Here is a 25727-nt window from a genome sequence, read left to right on the forward strand (position 1 = left end):
AAACAACTGCGCATGCTCGGCGCGATCTTCCAACAAATTCGAAAAATATGGCGGCGCTGTTGACAACAGTAACAGAGCAGTGGATACGACAGAAGCTACATCTAAATCACCATTGCCTTGGTAATGTATTTGACACTTAACTTATAGCTCGTAAGTTGGTAGCCTAGATGTATGATTAGTTTGATTTAAACCTAGTTTAAACTTCCATTAATAGCTAACTAATGCACAGAGACTATGCTTAATGCTAACGTTAGCTCGCCTGCTAGGCTAGCTGGCAAAACAGTGCTTTGAATTTGTCTGGCCACAGGTAGCTATCTAGCGAAAGATGGCCAGCGTTACCGTGGGTCTACAACTATCCAACTACTCTAACTTTGATTGCTGGCTACTAACATTCATGACCACTTTACAGCGGATGTGAGATCACTGAGCCTCCCAGGCTCATACAAGGAGAAAATCAGACATCTGGGAATCTCACTAAAGAACTTTGTCCGTTTGAAAACCCTGAACCTCTCCTGTAATGCACTCATCTCTGTCGAGGTGAGACGTCTCTCAACAGATAAATGTGTATACAGTACATGGTGAAATGGTGACTGAAGTCTGAATGTGTAGATCTGTTTACGTCCACAATGGTACTCAATTACATATTATTCCCTATATAGTGCACTACTTTTAACCAGTGCTCTGGGCAAAAGTTGTTCACTATGTAGGGAATATGGCACAATTTGGGACATGCACTGAATATGTAAGTCACATTTGTTTGGGTGGGTAAAATTTGTGGAACGTTCCAACAGGACTCTGGTTTCCAACAAACAACTCATACAAAGTAACATGATCAATTCACCTATCTAACTAGCTGCCGAATAGGCATCAACCTACCACTTAGCGTATTCTTGATGTTTGTCCATAGGCTACCAGTGAGGACAGACATTTTTCAGAATAAATGTGGGGAGTGAAAAACTTAATGAAATAGCCCACTCCCTACCAGGTATCTTATTCTGCCGCTATACAACTTTATATGCGTTGTTTGTTGGCAACCTTGTTATTTACAACGTTTTTGGAACAGATTCCTGTTGGAACGTTCCACAAATTATACCCACCGCTATTTGTTTCTTTCTATGTTTGTTCATCTATAGGGGGTCCAACACTTGAAGAGGCTGGAGAGGCTGAACTTGTACTACAACAGCATTCCCTCCCTTCAGGAGGTCAAAGTGCTCTGCCTGCTGACTGCTCTGAGAGAGCTGGACCTGAGGCTCAACCCTCTGGCTAAAACAGATCCACACTACCGCCTGTACTTGGTGCACGCACTGTCCAACCTTCGCAAGCTTGGTACCTATAGCTACCATATTTTCATTTTGGGTCCGATTGGCTGTCCAATGACTTTGCTGTTCGATAGTTCTTCTTACCAATCTGACATTTGATGTTTGTTTTATATTGTTTTTTCCTGCAGATGACTGTCCAGTCAGGGACAGTGAGAGAAAAGCTTCAATCATGCATTTCTCCTCAGACTCTGTGCTCGGACCCCAACAGACGAGCTCCTCGGAGACAGACATCACTGACCAGAGGTACTGTACTCTACAGTATTAGACATCACTGACCAGAGGTACTGTACTCTACAGTATTAGACATCACTGACCAGAGGTACTGTACTCTACAGTATTAGACATCACTGACCAGAGGTACTGTACTCTACAGTATTAGACATCACTGACCAGAGGTACTGTACTCTACAGTATTAGACATCACTGACCAGAGGTACTGTACTCTACAGTATTAGACATCACTGACCAGAGGTACTGTACTCTACAGTATTAGACATCACTGACCAGAGGTACTGTACTCTACAGTATTAGACATCACTGACCAGAGGTACTGTACTCTACAGTATTAGACATCACTGACCAGAGGTAGTGTACTCTACAGTATTAGACATCACTGACCAGAGGTACTGTACTCTACAGTATTAGACATCACTGACCAGAGGTACTGTTCTCTACAGTATTAGACATCACTGACCAGAGGTACTGTACTCTACAGTATTAGACATCACTGACCAGAGGTACTGTACTCTACAGTATTAGACATCACTGACCAGAGGTACTGTACTCTACAGTATTAGACATCACTGACCAGAGGTACTGTACTCTACAGTATTAGACATCACTGACCAGAGGTAGTGTACTCTACAGTATTAGACATCACTGACCAGAGGTAGTGTACTCTACAGTATTAGACATCACTGACCAGAGGTACTGTACTCTACAGTATTAGACATCACTGACCAGAGGTACTGTACTCTACAGTATTAGACATCACTGACCAGGGGTACTGTACTCTACAGTATTAGACATCACTGACCAGAGGTAGTGTACTCTACAGTATTAGACATCACTGACCAGAGGTACTGTACTCTACAGTATTAGACATCACTGACCAGAGGTACTGTACTCTACAGTATTAGACATCACTGACCAGAGGTACTGTACTCTACAGTATTAATACAGCAGATTGCTAATGTCAGGAGGTCTTGTTTGCACACCAAGGTCTCTTGTCTGTATTAGATATTGATTTGTATTATTAGAAAACACCCGGAATGACAAACTTCAGATTTCATTCATTAAGTAAGCTGTTCTTTATGTGGCATTGTTTCCAATAGTGTGTACAGTGTAATAACGGTCACGTTACATTGCTATAGATTGTATTATACTCTATTCTTCTAGTAGTGCTATGTTATGATGTAATGTGTGTTTGATTGGTGTGTTCCAGGAGCAGTAAGCCGAGGATGGCCTCAGTAAATCGCCTGGCCAAGAAGCTCTCTGTCCTGGATGACAACGATGACATAGTGTTGAACCTTGTCGCTAAGAGCAACTGGGACCAAAGTGAACCTCTGTTCCTTACTGGTTCTTTCCACAAGGAGCCAGAGTCCCAGCTCTATCATCAGATCAAAGATGAGTGTGAGTTTATGTTGTTTGATCACAGAATAGTACTATTAGAGCGAGATGTACACCATGACTGTTAATGTAGGGACAGTCCACCAGGGGGAGACAAATGTTGTTAGTTTTCCCTAGGAACATGGGGATTTTGCTCATTTATGGCAAGATTTCAGAGATTTACCCTTAATTGATTTCATTCAGTACTTGATGAATTGTATGTTTAACTAGTTACATTTACTGTCAACCTTTTTTCAAGTGAGCAAACAAGCCTTCAGTTTAAAATGGGGATCTTTTATTTTCATTATGATCAGCTTGTCATTCCCAGTCCAATGGTCTACGTTTAAGAGAAGGATCTCGAAGGAAAGGTTCTTCCTCCTCGTTGAAAACGTCAGAGAGGCCGAGGGTAACCTTTAACCCCCGTGTAGAGAAACACAGCGGGACTAGCTCTGGACGGGAGGAGCGAGAGAAACTCCCCAAACACCTGAGAGTCACAGCCAAGGGCCACTTCACCCCTCACCCTGGTGAGGTGACACTCTGAATATCCTCTCTGTCACCGCTGTCACACAAATCAGGTTGCATGAATGGCCTAATACAACATTCTGAGTGTTTTGCACTGGCTTCATCCTCCTTTAGATCAAGTTGACCAGCATAAGTCTTCCTTAGTGAAGATCCGGCCCCCCAGTCCAAGAAGTCCCTGTCCCAGTAGGTCTGATGCCACCAACCCCATCCTGCACCCTCCCAGACTGTCCTACCATAACACCCAGCAGACAGCAGGGGGCTCCACCTCACCACAGAAACATGCCAAGCTTCAGAAGGTGAGACGTTTCAGAGAGAGAACCCACCTATCCCTACCGTACCATTCATTCACCCTAGAGAAAACCCACCTATCCCTACCGTACCATTCATTCACCCTAGAGAAAACCCACCTATCCCTACCGTACCATTCATCCACCCTAGAGAAAACCCACCTATCCCTACCGTACCATTCATTCACCCTAGAGAAAACCCACCTATCCCTACCGTACCATTCATCCACCCTAGAGAAAACCCACCTATCCCTACCGTACCATTCATCCACCCTAGAGAAAACCCACCTATCCCTACCGTACCATTCATTCACCCTAGAGAAAACCCACCTATCCCTACCGTACCATTCATCCACCCTAGAGAAAACCCACCTATCCCTACCGTACCATTCATCCACCCTAGAGAATACCCACCTATCCCTACCGTACCATTCATCCACCCTAGAGAAAACCCACCTATCCCTACCGTACCATTCATTCACCCTAGAGAATACCCACCTATCCCTACCGTACCATTCATCCACCCTAGAGAAAACCCACCTATCCCTACCGTACCATTCATTCACCCTAGAGAAAACCCACCTATCCCTACCGTACCATTCATCCACCCTAGAGAATACCCACCTATCCCTACCGTACCATTCATCCACCCTAGAGAAAACCCACCTATCCCTACCGTACCATTCATTCATCATAGATCCTACTGTTCATTATAACCAGTCTTTTGTAATCTGTCTCCTAGGGAAGCTATAGGAAACCAATGGAGATGCTGCTGAGCCTAGTGGACAAGCACTGGACAGGGGAGAGGCCACTGCACCATGACAACAACTTCCTCTGTGAGTATGAAACCCCATGTACTGTGTAGCTTACCTGCTTAATGGAGAATCAGGCCCTAATAGTATTTATCTGTCCTACCTCCAGCTCAGGCAGTCCAGATCCTGTCCATGATGGAACAAGACATCTCCAGTGGAGAAGCCGAGGTCAGGACGTTGAGAGGGAACGTTGAAGAGCTGAAGGAGCAGGCAGAGATACGAGACCAAGACCACAGGACAGAGACCCATAGACTAACTACACAGCTGGAGGAAGCACACATCTCTGTTGTAAGCTTCAGACTGTTCAAAGCAGCATCTTCAATGATATTACCTCATGTTTGAAATGGCATGAGACCCTGACTCCACAAAGAGTTAAGAAGAAATGGATGGATGGAATTATCTTCAATGTCTTGATTGATTGATTGATTGATTGATTGATTGCAGGACAGTTTGAATGAGCAGCTGAGGATACTGCTGGAGGATAACGTCTCTCTACAGAAGCAGATGATCAGATTAGAAAAACAATATCTCAACTCTATGATGAAAAGTTCACCAAACACTGAGATATGTGGTGAGTGAAAAAGCAGCAGCTTTTTGATATTCCTGGTCAGTGGTCACTATACTGGGCAGAATCTGACCGCGACGCAGAGCACATGTAACCGTGACGCAGAGCACGTGTAACATAGAGCACGTGTAACATAGAGCACGTGTAACCGTGACGCAGAGCACGTGTAACATAGAGCACATGTAACATAGAGCACGTGTAACCGCGACGCAGAGCACGTGTAACATAGAGCACGTGTAACCGTGACATAGAGCACGTGTAACATAGAGCACGTGTAACCGCGACGCAGAGCACATGTAACATAGAGCACGTGTAACCGTGACATAGAGCACGTGTAACATAGAGCACATGTAACCGCGACGCAGAGCACATGTAACATAGAGCACGTGTAACCGTGACGCAGAGCACGTGTAACATAGAGCACGTGTAACCGCGACGCAGAGCACATGTAACATAGAGCACGTGTAACATAGAGCACGTGTAACCGTGACGCAGAGCACGTGTAACATAGAGCACGTGTAACATAGAGCACGTGTAACCGCGACGCAGAGCACGTGTAACATAGAGCACGTGTAACCGTGACATAGAGCACGTGTAACATAGAGCACGTGTAACCGCGACGCAGAGCACGTGTAACATAGAGCATGTGTAACATAGAGCACGTGTAACCGTGACGCAGAGCACGTGTAACATAGAGCACGTGTAACCGCGACGCAGAGCACGTGTAACATAGAGCACGTGTAACCGCGACGCAGAGCACGTGTAACATAGAGCACGTGTAACCGCGACGCAGAGCACGTGTAACATAGAGCACGTGTAACATAGAGCACGTGTAACCGCGACGCAGAGCACGTGTAACCGCGACGCAGAGCACGTGTAACCGCGACGCAGAGCACGTGTAACATAGAGCACGTGTAACCGCGACATAGAGCACGTGTAACATAGAGCACGTGTAACCGCGACGCAGAGCACGTGTAACATAGAGCATGTGTAACATAGAGCACGTGTAACCGCGACGCAGAGCACGTGTAACATAGAGCACGTGTAACATAGAGCACGTGTAACCGCGACGCAGAGCACGTGTAACATAGAGCATGTGTAACATAGAGCACGTGTAACCGCGACGCAGAGCACGTGTAACCCCGACGCGGAGCACGTGTAACATAGAGCACGTGTAACCGTGACGCGGAGCACGTGTAACATAGAGAACTTGTAACCGTGACATAGAGCACGGGTAACCGTGACATAGAGCACGTGTAACATAGAGCACGTGTAACCGTGACATAGAGCACGTGTAACATAGAGCACGTGTAACCGTGACATAGAGCACGTGTAACATAGAGCACGTGTAACCGTGACATAGAGCATGTGTAACATAGAGCACGTGTAACATAGAGCACGTGTAACCGTGACATAGAGCACGTGTAACATAGAGCACGTGTAACCGTGACAGAGCACGTGTAACATAGAGCACGTGTAACCGTGACATAGAGCACGTGTAACATAGAGCACATGTAACCGTGACAGAGCACGTGTGACATAGAGCACGTGTAACCGTGATATAGAGCACGGGTAACCGTGACATAGAGCACGTGTAACATAGAGTGCGTGTAACCGTGACATAGAGCACGTGTAACATAGAGCACGTGTAACATAGAGCACGTGGAACTGTGACATAGAGCACGTGGAACCGTGACATAGAGCACGTGTAACATAGAGCACGTGGAACCGTGACATAGAGCACGTGTAACATAGAGCACGTGGAACCGTGACATAGAGCACGTCTAAGAGTAATGCAAGATGTTCCATAAATCTCTTAAGATTCGTACAAAAGTTAAACGTGCATATCTCAAGGTGGTGTTCACCACTTGACGGATTGGATTTGATTTCAGTCTGTTGTTGTTATATCCGTTGATGTTGCAAGTCAATGTGCATTTGTATTGCTGCAGAGTTAGCATCATATGCTAACTGTGGCCCATGTGGATCTGTATTGCTGCTAGCTTCATGTGCTAACTAACTGTGGTCCATGTGTCTCTCCAGAGAAGCAGGCAGAGGTGGATGAGCTGAGGAAGAAGGTATCAGAGCTGAGGGAGAAGGTCGAGGAGGGGGAGAGAGTCAAGGAGCTGGCAGATATGCTGCAGGAGAACCATAGGTAAGCACTACACTATGTCCAGTACCACCTGGCGCTAAGATACTACACTATGTCCAGTACCACCTGGTACCTAGACACTACACTATGTCCAGTACCACCTGGTGCTAAGATACTACACTATGTCCAGTACCACCTGGAGCTAAGATACTACACTATGTCCAGTACCACCTGGAGCTAAGATACTACACTATGTCCAGTACCACCTGGCGCCAAGATACTACACTATGTCCAGTACCACCTGGCGCCAAGATACTACACTATGTCCAGTACCACCTGGCGCCAAGATACTACACTATGTCCAGTACCACCTGGCGCCAAGATACTACACTATGTCCAGTACCACCTGGCGCCAAGATACTACACTATGTCCAGTACCACCTGGCGCCAAGATACTACACTATGTCCAGTACCACCTGGCGCCAAGATACTACACTATGTCCAGTACCACCTGGCGCCAAGATACTACACTATGTCCAGTACCACCTGGCGCCAAGATACTACACTATGTCCAGTACCACCTGGCGCTAAGAAAAGCATTCAACTACTCTAGGGACAATAAAGGTCCTTGACTTGGGATAATAGAAATCTTAACACTAAAAGCAACCTAATGAGATATTCATTATAGGAGATGCCAGATTATATGTTCTAATATAAAGATAAAAGACCATACCCAATGGGTGAAGAAAGTGCTTGTTAGTGTTTGTGTGATTAAATGGTGTTGTGTTTGTGCTTCAGGTCACTGGTTGCAACTAATGAGCGTTTGCTGAGTGAATTGGAGGGGACTGGGAGACGGCTCTGAGGAGCTACAAGTCACAACAACTAGAGAGAACTGGAGGAGACTGGGAGACGGCTCTGAGGAGCTACAAGTCACAACTACAACAACTAGAGAGAACTGGAGGAGACTGGGAGACGGCTCTGAGGAGCTACAAGTCACAACTACAACAACTAGAGAGAACTGGAGGAGACTGGGAGACGGCTCTGAGGAGCTACAAGTCACAACTACAACAACTAGAGAGAACTGGAGGAGACTGGGAGACGGCTCTGAGGAGCTACAAGTCACAACAACTAGAGAGAACTGGAGGAGACTGGGAGACGGCTCTGAGGAGCTACAAGTCACAACTACAACAACTAGAGAGAACTGGAGGAGACTGGGAGACGGCTCTGAGGAGCTACAAGTCACAACTACAACAACTAGAGAGAACTGGAGGAGACTGGGAGACGGCTCTGAGGAGCTACAAGTCACAACAACTAGAGAGAACTGGAGGAGACTGGGAGACGGCTCTGAGGAGCTGCAAGTCACAACAACTAGAGAGAACTGGAGGAGACTGGGAGACGGCTCTGAGGAGCTACAAGTCACAACAACTAGAGAGAACTGGAGGAGACTGGGAGACGGCTCTGAGGAGCTACAAGTCACAACTACAACAACTAGAGAGAACTGGAGGAGACTGGGAGACGGCTCTGAGGAGCTACAAGTCACAACTACAACAACTAGAGAGAACTGGAGGAGACTGGGAGACGGCTCTGAGGAGCTACAAGTCACAACTACAACAACTAGAGAGAACTGGAGGAGACTGGGAGACGGCTCTGAGGAGCTACAAGTCACAACTACAACAACTAGAGAGAACTGGAGGAGACTGGGAGAGACGGCTCTGAGGAGCTACAAGTCACAACTACAACAACTAGAGAGAACTGGAGGAGACTGGGAGACGGCTCTGAGGAGCTACAAGTCACAACTACAACAACTAGAGAGAACTGGAGGAGACTGGGAGACGGCTCTGAGGAGCTACAAGTCACAACAACTAGAGAGAACTGGAGGAGACTGGGAGACGGCTCTGAGGAGCTACAAGTCACAACTACAACAACTAGCAGGCCCACAACTACAATACCAGGGCCACGTTCAGTAGGTAAACGTTATAGAACATTGCAGATAGAAATGTCATGAATAGAGCCCATGTTTGTTCTGCATTTCTATCTGAACGTTCCAGAACGTTGTCCTACTGAACAAGCACCAGCACCAGATTCTCTCATCTTAGCTCTATATACACTGCTGCCAGCATTTACACTGTTCTTCTGATGCTCCGGGATTAATGTTGAGCATGTAAACTTGTCTCTAACTCTGATCTCATTTTTTACTTCTGTGTATCGTCATGCTTTTACTGTGTCCACTATCCACACCTTTACAATGTTCCTTACTGACTGTATCCACACCTTTACACTTTTCCTTACTGACTGTATCCACACCTTTACACTGTTCCTTACTGACTGTATCCACACCTTTACAATGTTCCTTACTGACTGTATCCACACCTTTACACTGTTCCTTACTGACTGTATCCACACCTTTACAATGTTCCTTACTGACTGTATCCACACCTTTACACTTTTCCTTACTGACTGTATCCACACCTTTACACTGTTCCTTACTGACTGTATCCACACCTTTACAATGTTCCTTACTGACTGTATCCACACCTTTACACTGTTCCTTACTGACTGTATCCACACCTTTACAATGTTCCTTACTGACTGTATCCACACCTTTACAATGTTCCTTACTGACTGTATCCACACCTTTACACTGTTCCTTACTGACTGTATCCACACCTTTACACTGTTCCTTACTGACTGTATCCACACCTTTACACTGTTCCTTACTGACTGTATCCACACCTTTACAATGTTCCTTACTGACTGTATACACACCTTTACAATGTTCCTTACTGACTGTATCCACACCTTTACACTGTTCCTTACTGACTGTATCCACACCTTTACAATGTTCCTTACTGACTGTATCCACACCTTTACAATGTTCCTTACTGACTGTATCCACACCTTTACAATGTTCCTTACTGACTGTATCCACACCTTTACACTGTTCCTTACTGACTGTATCCACACCTTTACAATGTTCCTTACTGACTGTATCCACACCTTTACAATGTTCCTTACTGACTGTATCCACACCTTTACACTTTTCCTTACTGACTGTATCCACACCTTTACAGTGCACATTGAATCTCAATATTTATGACTCTAGACATGTTGAAATGATAAAGTATTTATTGTGTTTAAGCTGTTTCTGCCTCTGTGTTTATGGAAACTGAAGTGGGGAAATGGCTTCTTCACTAAACACAATGCTGCTTGAGGTCAGTTCTAGCAAGTAAAGCCTGTCTTGGTAGAACATATTGTGGGGATAATATATTATTTTAACATATTTATGAGGAGAGAACAGGCATGGTGTTCATCACAAATGGCACCCTATTCCCTATGTAGTTGGGATAAAACAATTTCTTTCCAGAATCAGTGGCTAGATGAGGCCTCCCCCAGCCAGATCTGTAGCCTGGTTTTGAGGTCCGTTTTCTTCTCTCCATCTGCTTATCACGGCCGTGGTGGAATGGATGTTTCTAGATTACATCTGCACCGTGGCCTTATTTCTGCCTCAGGGTTCAAACACACATACACTTAAACAAGCTCCGTATGAATGTAGCTTGTCAGTCATACTGGCATGGGGATCTTGAATTGTGGTTATTGTGCCCTTTATGGTCCTGAACTTCTGGCAAGGAAAAAAAACTAATAATAATACAAAATGTAAGGAAGGATTCTGTCCAGATGGGATGTAGTAACATACAACCGATCCTCTCAATAAGTCATCAGATCAAAAGAGGAGGCAACTGATCCTCTCAATAAGTAATCAGATCAGTAGAGGAGACAACTGATCCTCTCAATAAGTCATCAGATCAAAAGAGGAGGCAACTGATCCTCTCAATAAGTAATCAGATCAGTAGAGGAGACAACCGATCCTCTCAATAAGTCATCAGATCAAAAGAGGAGGCAACTGATCCTCTCAATAAGTCATCAGATCAGTAGGAGACAACTGATCCTCTCAATAAGTAATCAGATCAGTAGGAGACAACTGATCCTCTTAATAAGTAATCAGATCAGTAGAGGAGACAACTGATCCTCTCAATAAGTAATCAGATCAGTAGGAGACAACTGATCCTCTCAATAAGTCATCAGATCAGTAGGAGGTAACTGATCCGCTCAATAAGTAATCAGATCAAAAGAGGAGGCAACTGATCCTCTCAATAAGTAATCAGATCAGTAGGAGACAACTGATCCTCTCAATAAGTAATCAGATCAAAAGAGGAGGCAACTGATCCTCTCAATAAGTCATCAGATCAGTAGGAGACAACTGATCCTCTTAATAAGTAATCAGATCAGTAGGAGACAACTGATCCTCTTAATAAGTAATCAGATCAGTAGAGGAGACAACTGATCCTCTCAATAAGTAATCAGATCAGTAGGAGACAACTGATCCTCTCAATAAGTCATCAGATCAGTAGGAGGTAACTGATCCTCTCAATAAGTCATCAGATCAGTAGGAGACAACTGATCCTCTCAATAAGTAATCAGATCAGTAGGAGACAACTGATCCTCTCAATAAGTAATCAGATCAAAAGAGGAGACAACTGATCCTCTCAATAAGTAATCAGATCAAAAGAGGAGGCAACTGATCCTCTCAATAAGTCATCAGATCAGTAGGAGACAACTGATCCTCTTAATAAGTAATCAGATCAGTAGAGGAGACAACTGATCCTCTCAATAAGTCATCAGATCAGTAGAGGAGACAACTGATCCTCTCAATAAGTAATCAGATCAGTAGGAGACAACTGATCCTCTCAATAAGTAATCAGATCAGTAGGAGACAACTGATCCTCTCAATAAGTCATCAGATCAGTAGGAGACAACTGATCCTCTCAATAAGTCATCAGATCAGTAGAGGAGACAACTGATCCTCTCAATAAGTAATCAGATCAGTAGGAGACAACTGATCCTCAATAAGTAATCAGATTAGTAGGAGACAACTGATCCTCTCAATAAGTAATCAGATCAGTAGAGACAACTGATCCTCTCAATAAGTAATCAGATCAGTAGGAGACAACTGATCCTCTCAATAAGTCATCAGATCAGTAGGAGGTAACTGATCCTCTCAATAACTAATCAGATCAAAAGAGGAGGCAACTGATCCTCTCAATAAGTAATCAGATCAGTAGGAGACAACTGATCCTCTCAATAAGTAATCAGATCAGTAGGAGACAACTGATCCTCTCAATAAGTAATCAGATCAGTAGGAGACAACTGATCCTCTCAATAAGTAATCACATCAGTAGGAGACAACTGATCCTCTCAATAAGTAATCAGATCAGTAGGAGACAACTGATCCTCTCAATAAGTAATCAGATCAGTAGGAGACAACTGATCCCCTCAATAAGTAATCAGATCAGTAGAGGAGACAACTGATCCTCTCAATAAGTAATCAGATCAGTAGGAGACAACTGATCCTCTCAATAAGTAATCAGATCAGTAGAGGAGACAACTGTTCCTCTCAATAAGTAATCAGATCAGTAGGAGACAACTGATCCTCTCAATAAGTAATCAGATCAGTAGAGGAGACAACTGTTCCTCTCAATAAGTAATCAGATCAGTAGGAGACAACTGATCCTCTCAATAAGTAATCAGATCAGTAGAGGAGACAACTGATCCTCTCAATAAGTAATCAGATCAGTAGGAGACAACTGATCCTCTCAATAAGTAATCAGATCAGTAGAGGAGACAACTGTTCCTCTCAATAAGTAATCAGATCAGTAGGAGACAACTGATCCTCTCAATAAGTAATCAGATCAGTAGGAGGTAACTGATCCTCTCAATAAGTAATCAGATCAGTAGGAGACAACTGATCCTCTCAATAAGTAATCAGATCAGTAGGAGACAACTGATCCTCTCAATAAGTAATCAGATCAGTAGGAGGTAACTGATCCTCTCAATAAGTAATCAGATCAGTAGGAGACAACTGATCCTCTCAATAAGTAATCAGATCAGTAGGAGGCAACTGATCCTCTCAATAAGTAATCAGATCAGTAGGAGACAACTGTTCCTCTCAATAAGTAATCAGATCAGTAGAGGAGACAACTGATCCTCTCAATAAGTAATCAGATCAGTAGAGGAGACAACTGTTCCTCTCAATAAGTAATCAGATCAGTAGAGGAAATTAGAAACACCAATGATTCTTCAGGATGGGGAGTTTTTATTTTCAACAATGCTACAAATCATGAACACACAGGTCTCGAGAACAATAACCAAAACACAAAGCATGCACCAGGTCACAATAATAGTACATGAACAAGTTATTTTTTTGAAAAAATAAAACAGTATTGCTTCTCCACATGAAAAGGTGCACAGTATTTGGCATTAAGAACACAAGACAAATCGCACTAAAGCGACTACGATTCCACAAGTTAACAGGTGTTGATCTCAATCAATGCATGAGTCTTATTGGTCAGCAGAGGCTAAGGTAGGGTGGCCAGTACGAAAGCAACAGTATGTCATTATGCTGGAAAAATACATGTCCTACAAAAGTCTACTTCTTTGTTCATCCCCTTCTCCTCATACAGTATGCCCATCAAATATTACAGTACTATATTACCCTGCCTTTTGTATTCCGTTGAAAGTGTGCCGTAGAAAGTGTCAGGATAACAGTGTTTCAACTAAAATAGTTTCTCTAAAACTTCTTCAAAGACAAGAGTTCAAGGGTCACAAACAATACTGATGAAGTCACTAGTCATATGTACCTAACTGTAGTATCTATGGCAGTCGTCTTTTTCATTTAGAATGGAAAACCTTCTAGTTTGATATGCATCCATTTGACACAATGCCTTTTGCTGGCATTTGATTTTGTAGCCTGGTGGAACCAGTCTGATCGCTAGCTCATCATTCTATTTCATAGTGAACGTAGTGATCAGGCTGGTTCATCATTCTATTTCATGGTTCTATTTCATAGTGAACGCAGCGATCAGGCTGGTTCATCATTCTATTTCATGGTTCTATTTCATAGTGAACGTAGTGATCAGGCTGGTTCATCATTCTATTTCATAGTGAACGTAGTGATCAGGCTGGTTCATCATTCTATTTCATAGTGAACGTAGTGATCAGGCTGGTTCATCATTCTATTTCATGGTTCTATTTCATAGTGAACGCAGAGATCAGGCTGGTTCATCATTCTATTTCATGGTTCTATTTCATAGTGAACGTAGTGATCAGGCTGGTTCATCATTCTATTTCATAGTGAACGTAGTGATCAGGCTGGTTCATCATTCTATTTCATGGTTCTATTTCATAGTGAACGTAGTGATCAGGCTGGTTCATCATTCTATTTCATAGTGAACGTAGTGATCAGGCTGGTTCATCATTCTATTTCATGGTTCTATTTCATAGTGAACGCAGCGATCAGGCTGGTTCATCATTCTATTTCATGGTTCTATTTCATAGTGAACGTAGTGATCAGGCTGGTTCATCATTCTATTTCATAGTGAACGTAGTGATCAGGCTGGTTCATCATTCCATTTCATGGTTCTATTTCATAGTGAACGCAGCGAACAGGCTGGTTCATCATTCTATTTCATGGTTCTATTTCATAGTGAAAGCAGCGATCAGGCTGGTTCATCATTCTATTTCATGGTTCTATTTCATAGTGAACGTAGTGATCAGGCTGGTTCATCATTCTATTTCATGGTTCTATTTCATAGTGAACGCAGCGAACAGGCTGGTTCATCATTCTATTTCATGGTTCTATTTCATAGTGAACGCAGCGATCAGGCTGGTTCATCATTCTATTTCATAGTGAAAGCAGCGATCAGGCTGGTTCCACCAAGCTATAGATTTTTCTACGGTCAATGATAATATTACCTGATAATGTCAGCCAACTCCTTGGCCACAAACGTCCCCTTTGATATTCTTAGTCTATACATAGTAATTTACAGGATCTCTATGGTCTCTGTACACTCACAATTTAACCACAACTTGGTCCTCTTGTCAAAGTGAAGTTGTTTTAGTTTTAATTCCATTGGTCTGACTACTCTGACAGAACGTAGCAGCAGAGCAAGTCACTATAACTGAGTCACTAACACAGCAGTTAAAATGAGACATCTGAAATATGTTGTCTGTTTCCTATTGTTAATGGTAAAGTAGTAGCATTCCATTACTTCATGCATAAGATACAGCAAGACAAGAAAAACAGAAACGCAGTCAGTGTCTTAAATGAAGCCATGCGGCCACATGTTTAGAAATATACACACTCTTACCACCAATATATTACAACTATAGAAATCTGATGGCAATATCATATCAGTTAAATATTGAAAAATACAAACCTGAACAACCCAGCTCACCTCTTAGTTTCAGAGCTCCAGCTAATACAGCCCACATAGTGTGAACAAACTATGGAGCGTTATCAAACCGGGGTGTGATTTAGATGAATGATTACAGATAATCATTTCAGGGTCATTTACCTATTATCTTATTTAATATGTTGGGTGTAAATAATTGATGAGGGTTTCAGAATGAACCACACAAGACGTGTCCTTAGGATATCAAATCATTCTAGCATTGTTCTTCTCCTTGTGTTGTAAATACATAAGGTACAGTACCGATATAACTTCACAGAACGTTTCTAAAAGCAAGATTCACAAGAAAGGGAAGTTAAGACTCATAGATAACAAACTTCATATCTGACAGTAGAATGAACAAAAATAAAATGTCATCATTCATATGATATACGTAGCTAAAGACAGGAAGACACAGAACTTCTACATATCCTGTTGAAGGTTTAGTTATTTTAAGAACAATTGAAGGCAAACTATGTAGTCGTCAATATGTGTAAACTATGATGAAGTATAAAGGAGGACAGACAGTCAGTAGATGAAGACTCATACAGCAGACTTCATTGACCAGCGGAAAGACAGAACGTTGATATTGAAGATGGTTTGATCAATATAACAACCTACCAGTATATCTACTTCACCAGTTTATGCCAATAAACATTCAATTAACTAAAAAGTATGAAATTAAGGATGTATTTCTTCAACTAAAAATGGGAAAAGAAGCTATGGCCTATCTAAAGCAAAGTGCAATCTTGTTAAATAATTTGGCGAACCCTTTCTTCCCTGTTATTTGTTTTTCTTGGCATGGTGTTATTCATAGTGCTTATAATACATATGTGAAGGCCCTATCATAATAAAGAGGTTTCAAAATATACAGAGCAAAACAGTTGGTTTCCCTTGTTGGTTGGTGGGCTCATTTTAACATTTGGCAGTAACTTGCTATCTGTTAGGAATGTACCAGCTGTAAAAATTGATGTAAACAGTTTTCCAGTTCTCACACATAACAAAAAAGAGAGGAACTCAAAACATCCCACTCGCAAAAAGAAAACAAGATGGGTGAGAAAATATGAAATCCTATCTTTTTGTTGTGCTTTCATGGAGTTCTTTCTTTATAAAATTATTATCCTAGTAGTTGGTCTTATGTTTCTGTTTGTTTCTTTCTTTCTACTTTCCTCACACTGGTTTGGCTCCAGGGGGCCCGGCTCTAGGGGGCCCAGCTCCAGGGGGCCCAGCTCCAGGGGGCCCGGTGGGCTTGGTGACTTTCTTCTCGTACGACCCGAGGTGTTTGTATCCTGCGACGTACCCCGATGTGTCCACCATGTCCACGCGACCTGCCTTCCCCTTCCCACGGCCACTCTCGTCAAAACGCTCCTTGTGTGACCCAGTGAACTTGGTCGTGTCCGTCAGACGAGACACGGTCGGAGAAGCCACCGCTCTCTGTGGACAGAAAGAAATTTGAGTTTGTTCTAAGAATACATCCCAAATAGCACCTTATGCACTACCCTATGGACTCTGGTCAAAAGTAGTGCACTACCCGATGGGCCCTGGTCAAAAGTAGTGCACTATAAAGGGATTAGGGTGCCATTTGGAACGTAACCCTGAGTCATACCCAGCAGTTGTTTCTATATACACATCACAGTGGTCACGAGCATCCTGTCCAGGGGCTGTACTGGTACATCAAGATGCCTCATGCTATAGGAACCCTATGGGACGTTCTGGCTTGGACAAGGTTTACTTACATTGGTCTGTAGCATACAGTGCATTCGGAAATTATTCAGACCCCTTGACTTTTTCCACATTTTGTTACGTTACAGGCTTATTACAAAATGGATAAAAACATGTTTTTCCCTCATCAACCTACACACAATACCCCATAATGACAAAGCAAAAACAGATTTTTGAAATATCACATTTACATAAGTGTTCAGACCCTCAGTACTTTGTTGAAGCACCTTTGGTAGTGATTACAGCCTCAAGTCTTCTCTGTATGACGCTACAAGCTTGGCATACCTGTATTTGGGGAGTTTCTCCCATTCTTCTCTGCAGATCTTCTCAAGCTCTGTCAGGTTGGATGGGGAGCGTTGCTGCACAGCTATTTTCAGGTCTTTCCAGAGATGTTCGATCGGGTTCAAGTCCGGGCTCTGGCTGGGCATTCAGAGACTTGTCCTGAAGCCACTCCTGCGTTGTCTTGGCTGTGTGCTTAGGGTCGTTGTCCTGTTGGAAGGTGAACATTCGCCCCAGTCTGAGGTCCTGAGTGCTCTGGAGCAGGTTTTCATCAAGGATCTCTCTGTACATCTTTCCCTCGATCCTGACTAGTCTCTCGCTGACAAACCACAGCAAGATGCTGCCACCACCATGCTTCACTGTAGGGATGGTGGCAGGTTTCCTCCTGATGCGTCGCTTGGCATTCAGGCCAAAGAGTTCAATGTTGGTTTCATCAGAACAGAGAATCTTGTTTCTCATGGCCAGTCCTTTAGGTGCCTTTGGCAAACTCCAAGCAGGCTGTCGTACCTTTTACTGAGGAGTGCTTCCGTCTGACCACTCTACAATAAAGGCCTGATTGGTGGAGTGCTGCAGAGATGGTTGTCCTTCTGGAAGTTCTCCCATCTCCACAGAGGAACTCTGGAGCTCTGTCAGAGTGACCATCGGGTTCTTGGTCACCTCCCTGACCAAGGCCCTTCTCCCCTGATTGCTCAGTTTGGCTGGGCGTCTAGTTCTAGGAGTCTTGGGGGTTCCAAACAGCTTCCATTTAAGAATGATAAAGGTCACTGTGTTCTTGGGGAAATTCAATGCTGCAGAAATGTTTTGGTACCCTTCTCCAGATCTGTGCTTCGACACAATCCTGTCTCTGAGCTATACGGACAATTCCTTTGACCTCATGGCTTGAATTTTGCTCTGACATGCACTGTCAACTGTGGGATCTTATATAGACAGGTGTGTGCCTTTCCAAATCATGTCCAATCAATAGAATTTACCACAGATGGACTCCAATCAAGTTGTAGAAACAGGGTCTGAATACTTATGTAAATAATTATATATATATATATATATACATACACACATACATACATACATACATACATACATACATACATACATACATACACACACACACACACACACACACACACACATACACACACACACACACACACACACACACACACACACACACACACACACACACACACACACACACACACACACACACACACACACACACACACACACACACACACACACATTTGCAAACATTTCTAAAAACCTGTTTTTTGCTTTGTCATTATGGGGTATTGTGAGTAGATTGAGTATTTTATTTTATTTTGATACATTTTAGAATAAGTGTAACGTAACGAAATGTGGAAAAAGTCAAGGGTCTGAATACTTTCCGAATGCACTGTATCTGTGTCTGTATACGTGTATTTATCCTTAATGTACTGTGTCTGTATACGTGTATTTATTCATAATGTACTGTGTCTGTATACGTGTATTTATTCACAATGTACTGTGTCTGTATACGTGTATTTATTCACAATGTACTGTGTCTGTATACGTGTATTTATTCACAATGTACTGTGTCTGTATACGTGTATTTATTCACAATGTAGTGTCTGTATACGTGTATTTATTCATAATGTACTGTGTCTGTATACGTGTATTTATTCATAATGTACTGTGTCTGTGTATTTATTCATAATGTAGTGTGTCTGTGTATTTATTCATAATGTACTGTATCTGTGTATTTATTCATAATATACTGTGTCTGTGTATTTATTCATAATGTAGTGTGTCTGTGGATTTATTCATAATGTACTGTGTCTGTGTATTTATTCATAATGTAGTGTGTCTGTGTATTTATTCATAATGTACTGTGTCTGTGTATTTATTCATAATGTACTGTATCTGTGTATTTATTCATAATGTACTGTGTCTGTGTATTTATTCATAATGTACTGTGTCTGTGTATTTATTCATAATGTACTGTGTGTGTATTTATTCATAATGTACTGTGTCTGTGTATTTATTCATAATGTACTGTATCTGTGTATTTATTCAGAATGTACTGTATCTGTGTATTTATTCATATCTGTTGTAGCGTCAGTACTATTGGGTGTCATTTCCTGCTGCTTTGGGACCTTACTGTGACTCCTTTAATGACCGGTTTCTTCCCCTCAATCATCCTGAAGACCTCCCCCTCCGCCTCCTCTCCCGTTTTCTCCTTGAATCTCTTGCTGGCCAGCTCTCCCACCGCTGCCTTGAACTCGTCAAACGTGATGGTGCGACAGGATTTCTTCCTGAAATGTAGAAACAACCAACCAGCCACTTAGAAATGTCAAAACTACAGATGTCACAGAGTGAAGAGTCTGTGGAACTCAGTGAGAGAATTCTGCTGCTGTTGACCTCTGTCTCCATGTTACATCATAAACATGGGGATGTCTGTCCCAAATCACACCCTTTTCCCTATTGAGTACCCTGGTCAAAAGTAGTGCACTATAAAAGGGAATAGGGTGCCATTCAAGACATGATTTGGCTTGTCATTTTAATGCCCCTCATCAGTTTGAGAGCGTCAAAGGAGAATCGACCACACTGTATACAAAGCCATGAGATAACATCAACATGTCAGCTGTCTGATGGCCCTGCTGTGTGATAACATCAACATGTCAGCTGTCTGATGGCCCTGCTGTGTGATAACATCAACATGTCAGCTATCTGATGGCTCTGCTGTGTGATAACATCAACATGTCAGCTATCTGATGGCCCTGCTGTGTGATAACATCAACATGTCAGCTATCTGATGGCCCTGCTGTGTGATAACATCAACATGTCAGCTATCTGATGGCCCTGCTGTGTGATAACATCAACATGTCAGCTGTCTGATGGCCCTGCTGTGTGATAACATCAACATGTCAGCTATCTGATGGCTCTGCTGTGTGATAACATCAACATGTCAGCTATCTGATGGCCCTGCTGTGTGATAACATCAACATGTCAGCTGTCTGATGGCCCTGCTGTGTGATAACATCAACATGTCAGCTATCTGATGGCTCTGCTGTGTGATAACATCAACATGTCAGCTATCTGATGGCTCTGCTGTGTGATAACATCAACATGTCAGCTATCTGATGGCCCTGCTGTGTGATAACATCAACATGTCAGCTATCTGATGGCCCTGCTGTGTGATAACATCAACATGTCAGCTATCTGATGGCCCTGCTGTGTGATAACATCAACATGTCAGCTATCTGATGGCTCTGCTGTGTGATAACATCAACATGTCAGCTATCTGATGGCCCTGCTGTGTGATAACATCAACATGTCAGCTATCTGATGGCCCTGCTGTGTGATAACATCAACATGTCAGCTATCTGATGGCCCTGCTGTGTGATAACATCAACATGTCAGCTATCTGATGGCCCTGCTGTGTGATAACATCAACATGTCAGCTATCTGATGGCTCTGCTGTGTGATAACATCAACATGTCAGCTATCTGATGGCCCTGCTGTGTGATAACATCAACATGTCAGCTATCTGATGGCCCTGCTGTGTGATAACATCAACATGTCAGCTATCTGATGGCCCTGCTGTGTGATAACATCAACATGTCAGCTATCTGATGGCCCTGCTGTGTGATAACATCAACATGTCAGCTATCTGATGGCCCTGCTGTGTGATAACATCAACATGTCAGCTATCTGATGGCCCTGCTGTGTGATAACATCAACATGTCAGCTATCTGATGGCCCTGCTGTGTGATAACATCAACATGTCAGCTATCTGATGGCTCTGCTGTGTGATAACATCAACATGTCAGCTATCTGATGGCCCTGCTGTGTGATAACATCAACATGTCAGCTATCTGATGGCCCTGCTGTGTGATAACATCAACATGTCAGCTATCTGATGGCCCTGCTGTGTGATAACATCAACATGTCAGCTGTCTGATGGCTCTGCTGTGTGATAACATCAACATGTCAGCTATCTGATGGCTCTGCTGTGTGATAACATCAACATGTCAGCTATCTGATGGCTCTGCTGTGTGATAACATCAACATGTCAGCTATCTGATGGCCCTGCTGTGTGATAACATCAACATGTCAGCTATCTGATGGCTCTGCTGTGTGATAACATCAACATGTCAGCTATCTGATGGCTCTGCTGTGTGATAACATCAACATGTCAGCTGTCGGATGGCCCTGCTGTGTGATAACATCAACATGTCAGCTATCTGATGGCCCTGCTGTGTGATAACATCAACATGTCAGCTATCTGATGGCTCTGCTGTGTGATAACATCAACATGTCAGCTATCTGATGGCCCTGCTGTGTGATAACATCAACATGTCAGCTATCTGATGGCCCTGCTGTGTGATAACATCAACATGTCAGCTATCTGATGGCCCTGCTGTGTGATAACATCAACATGTCAGCTATCTGATGGCCCTGCTGTGTGATAACATCAACATGTCAGCTGTCTGATGGCCCTGCTGTGTGATAACATCAACATGTCAGCTATCTGATGGCCCTGCTGTGTGATAACATCAACATGTCAGCTGTCTGATGGCCCTGCTGTGTGATAACATCAACATGTCAGCTATCTGATGGCCCTGCTGTGTGCACAGCTGCGTGATGGTGTGCTCTACAGACAGACAGGGAGAAGCATCTTAGGCACTGCCTGGACAGAGACAGACGATGTGTTTATGTGTGAAAGTGAACTTCTCGGCTACAGAGTTTTTTGATTTTCTGGTGTTCCATGTTCTGCTTTCTACTAGGGCTGCGTCCCAAATGGCACCCTCAAATGGCACCCTCAAATAGGTCCCTATTCCCTAAAGGATGCACTACTTTCAACCAGGGTCCATTTGGTACACAGCCTAGTAGTCATCAACATGATGTCAGGTGTTATTATAGCTCAACCAATCACATCCTCCCCTCCAAGGGGCCATGCGTACGGCTGTTTAAACGGACTATACACCATTCTGCTTCTCCGTTCAGACGTCGTCGTGCATAGTAACACAAATACAAACAACCATTGCTGTGGTGATAAATCTGCTAAACAAAAGGCTATAAAGCCAAACAGTCTCCCCGGGTAACCTGCTGTCATAGCAGCAAGCCACAGTAAACAGGCGTGTTAGGGGTTTATTATTCATTTGACTCCTTCAGTGAGTGATTTTGTTTGGGCGATCCGTCAGTGTTGAACAGTTGAGAGCTCCATTCCTCCGTGCCTGTTCCATGCTGTCTAATGTCAGATGGGACACAGGACTTCCAGCTGGGACGTTGTGTCTGAGGAGAGGAGGAGGACGGCTCTGTGTCTTCTGGAAACCAATTAAAAAGCGTGCTAAGGAATCAGACATATCACACAGCATGTACCAAGCGTAGGAGTGCTGATTTAGGATCAGTTTTGCCTTTTAGATCGCAATAAATTATTTTTTTATTTATTTTACCTTTCTTTAACCAGGAACAAGTTCTCATTTACAACTGCGACCTGGCCAAGATAAAGCAAAGCAGTGCGACACAAACAACAACACAGAGTTACACATGGAATAAACAAACATACAGTCATTAACACAATAGAAAAAGTCTATATACAGTGAGTGCAAAAGAGGTAAGATAAGGGAGGTAAGGCAATAAATAAGCCATAGTGGCGAAATAATTACAATATAGCAATTAAACACTGGAGTGATAGATGTGCAGAAGATGAATGTGCAAGTAGAGATACTGGGGTGCAAAGGAGCAAAATAAATAAATAACAGTATGGGGATGAGGTAGTTGGATGCGCTATTTACAGATGGGCTATGTACAGGAGAGGTGATCTGTGAGCTGCTCTGACAAATAAGGACAGTAGGGGACCTGATCCTAGATCAGCACTCCTACACTGAGAAGCTTGACACATACAGCGCTGGGTCTGTGGTGGGGGCTGGTTGGGACAAATCATTCAACTGACAATTGAGTGGCTAGCTGATTGGTAAGCTTTTCGGTTCTAGACTGTGCGGATATAGTTTTTATACCGTGTTAAAGATGGGATGGGACTTAATTTTTTACTTTCTTATGTTTTTACTGGAGATTATTATTTTTTTTAAATAAAATATCTATCCAGCTGCCTGGCTCACCACAGTAAGGTTGGGGTTGGGGTAGGCAGTAGACACCATAGTGCTGAACTACAGCTAGTCCAGCCTGGTCTCATAGACTAGACCTAACATAGTAAAGTAAATCCGTGACACTCAAATGAGTATGATATGTTGTTTGGTATGGTTACATAAGACAGATGATTACTTAAGGCAAAAATGAAAGTAGGGTGGTTTGGTCGGGGTAGATGGGTGGGTGTATAACGCGAACATCTAGTAACCCAAAGGTTGTGAGTTCGAATCTCATCACCAACAACTTCAGCATTTTAGCAACTTTTCAATTACTTACTACTTTTTTTGCTACTTTGCAACTACTTAGCATGTTAGTTAATCCTTCCCCTAACCTTAATCCTTTAACCTAACTTTAACCCTAACCCCTAGCCTAGCTAACGTTAGCCAGCTAGCTAACGTTAGCCACCTATCTAGAATTCGTAGCATATCCTACGTTTTGCAAATTCGGTAACATATTGTACACTTTGCACATTCGTAACATATAATACAAATTGTAATTCGTAACATACATTACATGGTCAAAAGTATGTGGACACCCCTTCAAATTAGTGGATTCGGATATTTCAGCCACACCCGTTGCAGACAAGTGTATAAAATCAAGCACACAGCCATGCAATCTCCATATACAAACATTGGCAGTAGAATGGCCCATACTGAAGAGCTCAGTGACATTCAACATGGAACCGTCATAGGATGCCACCTTTCCAACAAATCAGTTCAAATCTAATTTCTGCACTGCTAGAGCTGCAACTGTAAGTGCTGTTATTGTGAAGTGGAAACGTCTAGGAGCAGCAACGGCTCAGCTGTGAAGTGGTAGGCCACACAAGGTCGAAGAACGGGACCGCGGAAGTGCGTAGAGCGTAAAAATCATCGGTTGCGAGTAGGGTTGCAAAGGGTCGGAAAATATCCGGAAATTTTACATGGGAAGTCAAGCCCAGGAATTTTGGGAATTTTGCTTAAATTCATCAAAAAAGTTAGCTTATAACAGTGAACCTTTTTTGTGGGATACACATAAGGCAATTCTAGGTCTTGTGGCATATTTTGGTTAAACTATATGTAATTCAATGTAATTGCAACCCTCTGCATGCACAGTGCACTATTCCATCACATGTGCAGTGCATTCTTCCATCACATGTACAGCTGATTCTCAAGATCTGCACACTAATGAGATGCTATTGAGTCCACACTACTACACTGGCTGAGCCAAGGACTACATGCTTTCTGGTAAGTTTTGATTACAATACTGGGTGGGGTGAATATATTTTATATGACATACATGATTTTTTGTTAACTAGTAAATAGTAGCCTACAGCAAAGTGTGTTTAAATAATTTCTAACTTGTTAACAACTTCTGCTAGTTAGTTTTTGCTACCATGTGGGTTTTAGCTTGCTAACCGAGGATTGTTAATTCACCTGTTTCCATAAACATTTATCTTACAAAGGAGTTGTTTAATCTAAATGTTAACTATATATCTGTACATGGAATTGTATTCTTTATTTTTTTTTTACAGGGAAATGCCACATCTGATGTGTGGAGACATTTCACTGCAGCTAATGTAGAAGGAAAAGCTGTGTACATTTGCAAATACTGTGCCAAATCATATGGGAAGAAGGCAACAAAGATGCAGAATCATCTGGCCAAGTGCATAAAGTTCCCTCAGCGCTCACAACAAGCAACCTCTGACAAAAGTCCCTCTACTTCTATTTGAGCAGAAAATGATGAATCAGACACCTTATCGATAGCAACAGCTCATGGTCCTCCTGGAATCAGAAGTTTTGTTGACTCAATGGAGGAACGTAGTCAGAGAAATGCTGATGAATGTCTTGCTCGTGCTGTGTATGCAACTGGTTCACCTCTGATGCTCACAGGCAATGTGTATTGGAAGAGATTTCTGAATGTTCTTCTCCCAGCATACACCCCTCCAACCAGACATGCTTTATCTACTCATTTGATGGATGCAGAGTTCAACAGAGTTCAAGTGAAGGTCAAGCAAATCATAGAGAAAGCAGACTGTATTGCAGTCATCTCTGATGGGTGGTCAAATGTTCGTGGGCAAGGAATAATTAACTACATCATCTCCACCATTCAACCAGTATTCTACAAGAGCACA

General features: G+C 42.9%; 2 protein-coding genes across 4 annotated transcripts in view; one reads left to right on the forward strand and one right to left on the reverse strand.

The window, feature by feature from the left end:
* The first annotated feature begins 1 nt into the window (after nucleotide 1).
* On the forward strand, nucleotides 2-10340 carry LOC106573558 (centrosomal protein of 72 kDa). 2 transcript variants are annotated; one of them, XM_082959542.1, is made up of 12 exons: nucleotides 2-120; nucleotides 410-537; nucleotides 1134-1326; nucleotides 1448-1562; nucleotides 2764-2951; nucleotides 3242-3451; nucleotides 3564-3745; nucleotides 4479-4572; nucleotides 4658-4836; nucleotides 4993-5119; nucleotides 7154-7265; nucleotides 8001-10340. In XM_082959542.1, exons 1-12 carry the CDS (start codon nucleotides 48-50, stop codon nucleotides 8062-8064), a joined length of 1665 nt encoding a protein of 554 aa, XP_082815668.1. In that variant the 5' UTR covers nucleotides 2-47; the 3' UTR covers nucleotides 8065-10340. The 2 variants fall into 2 exon arrangements, with proteins under 2 accessions (XP_082815668.1, XP_082815672.1); XM_082959546.1 differs by having other exon boundaries at nucleotides 3594-3745.
* A 2990-nt stretch (nucleotides 10341-13330) lies between these two features.
* Nucleotides 13331-25727, reverse strand: part of LOC106573570 (tubulin polymerization-promoting protein) — a 44446-nt gene continuing 32049 nt past the window's right edge. For both annotated transcript variants that reach the window (XM_045697000.2, XM_045696996.2), the window contains exons 4-5: nucleotides 19626-19779; nucleotides 13331-16921 (exon numbers count right to left, since the gene is read on the reverse strand). In XM_045697000.2, coding sequence (XP_045552956.1) covers nucleotides 16658-16921; nucleotides 19626-19779 — 418 coding nt within the window. In that variant the 3' untranslated portion in view covers nucleotides 13331-16657. The remainder of the gene's footprint in view (nucleotides 16922-19625; nucleotides 19780-25727) is intronic.

This window comes from Salmo salar, chromosome 02 (genome assembly GCF_965601325.2).
Source record: "Salmo salar chromosome 02, fSalSal1, whole genome shotgun sequence".
Classification (NCBI taxonomy): domain Eukaryota; kingdom Metazoa; phylum Chordata; class Actinopteri; order Salmoniformes; family Salmonidae; genus Salmo; species Salmo salar.

Coding starts and splice junctions, on each gene's coding strand:
- LOC106573558 (XM_082959542.1), top strand. CDS start 48: ATGGCGGCGCTGTTGACAACAGTAACAGAGCAGTGGATACGACAGAAG. Junction 1,563..2,763: donor ACAGACATCACTGACCAGAG/GTACTGTACTCT, acceptor GGTGTGTTCCAG/GAGCAGTAAGCCGAGGATGG. Junction 3,452..3,563: donor CCACTTCACCCCTCACCCTG/GTGAGGTGACAC, acceptor ATCCTCCTTTAG/ATCAAGTTGACCAGCATAAG.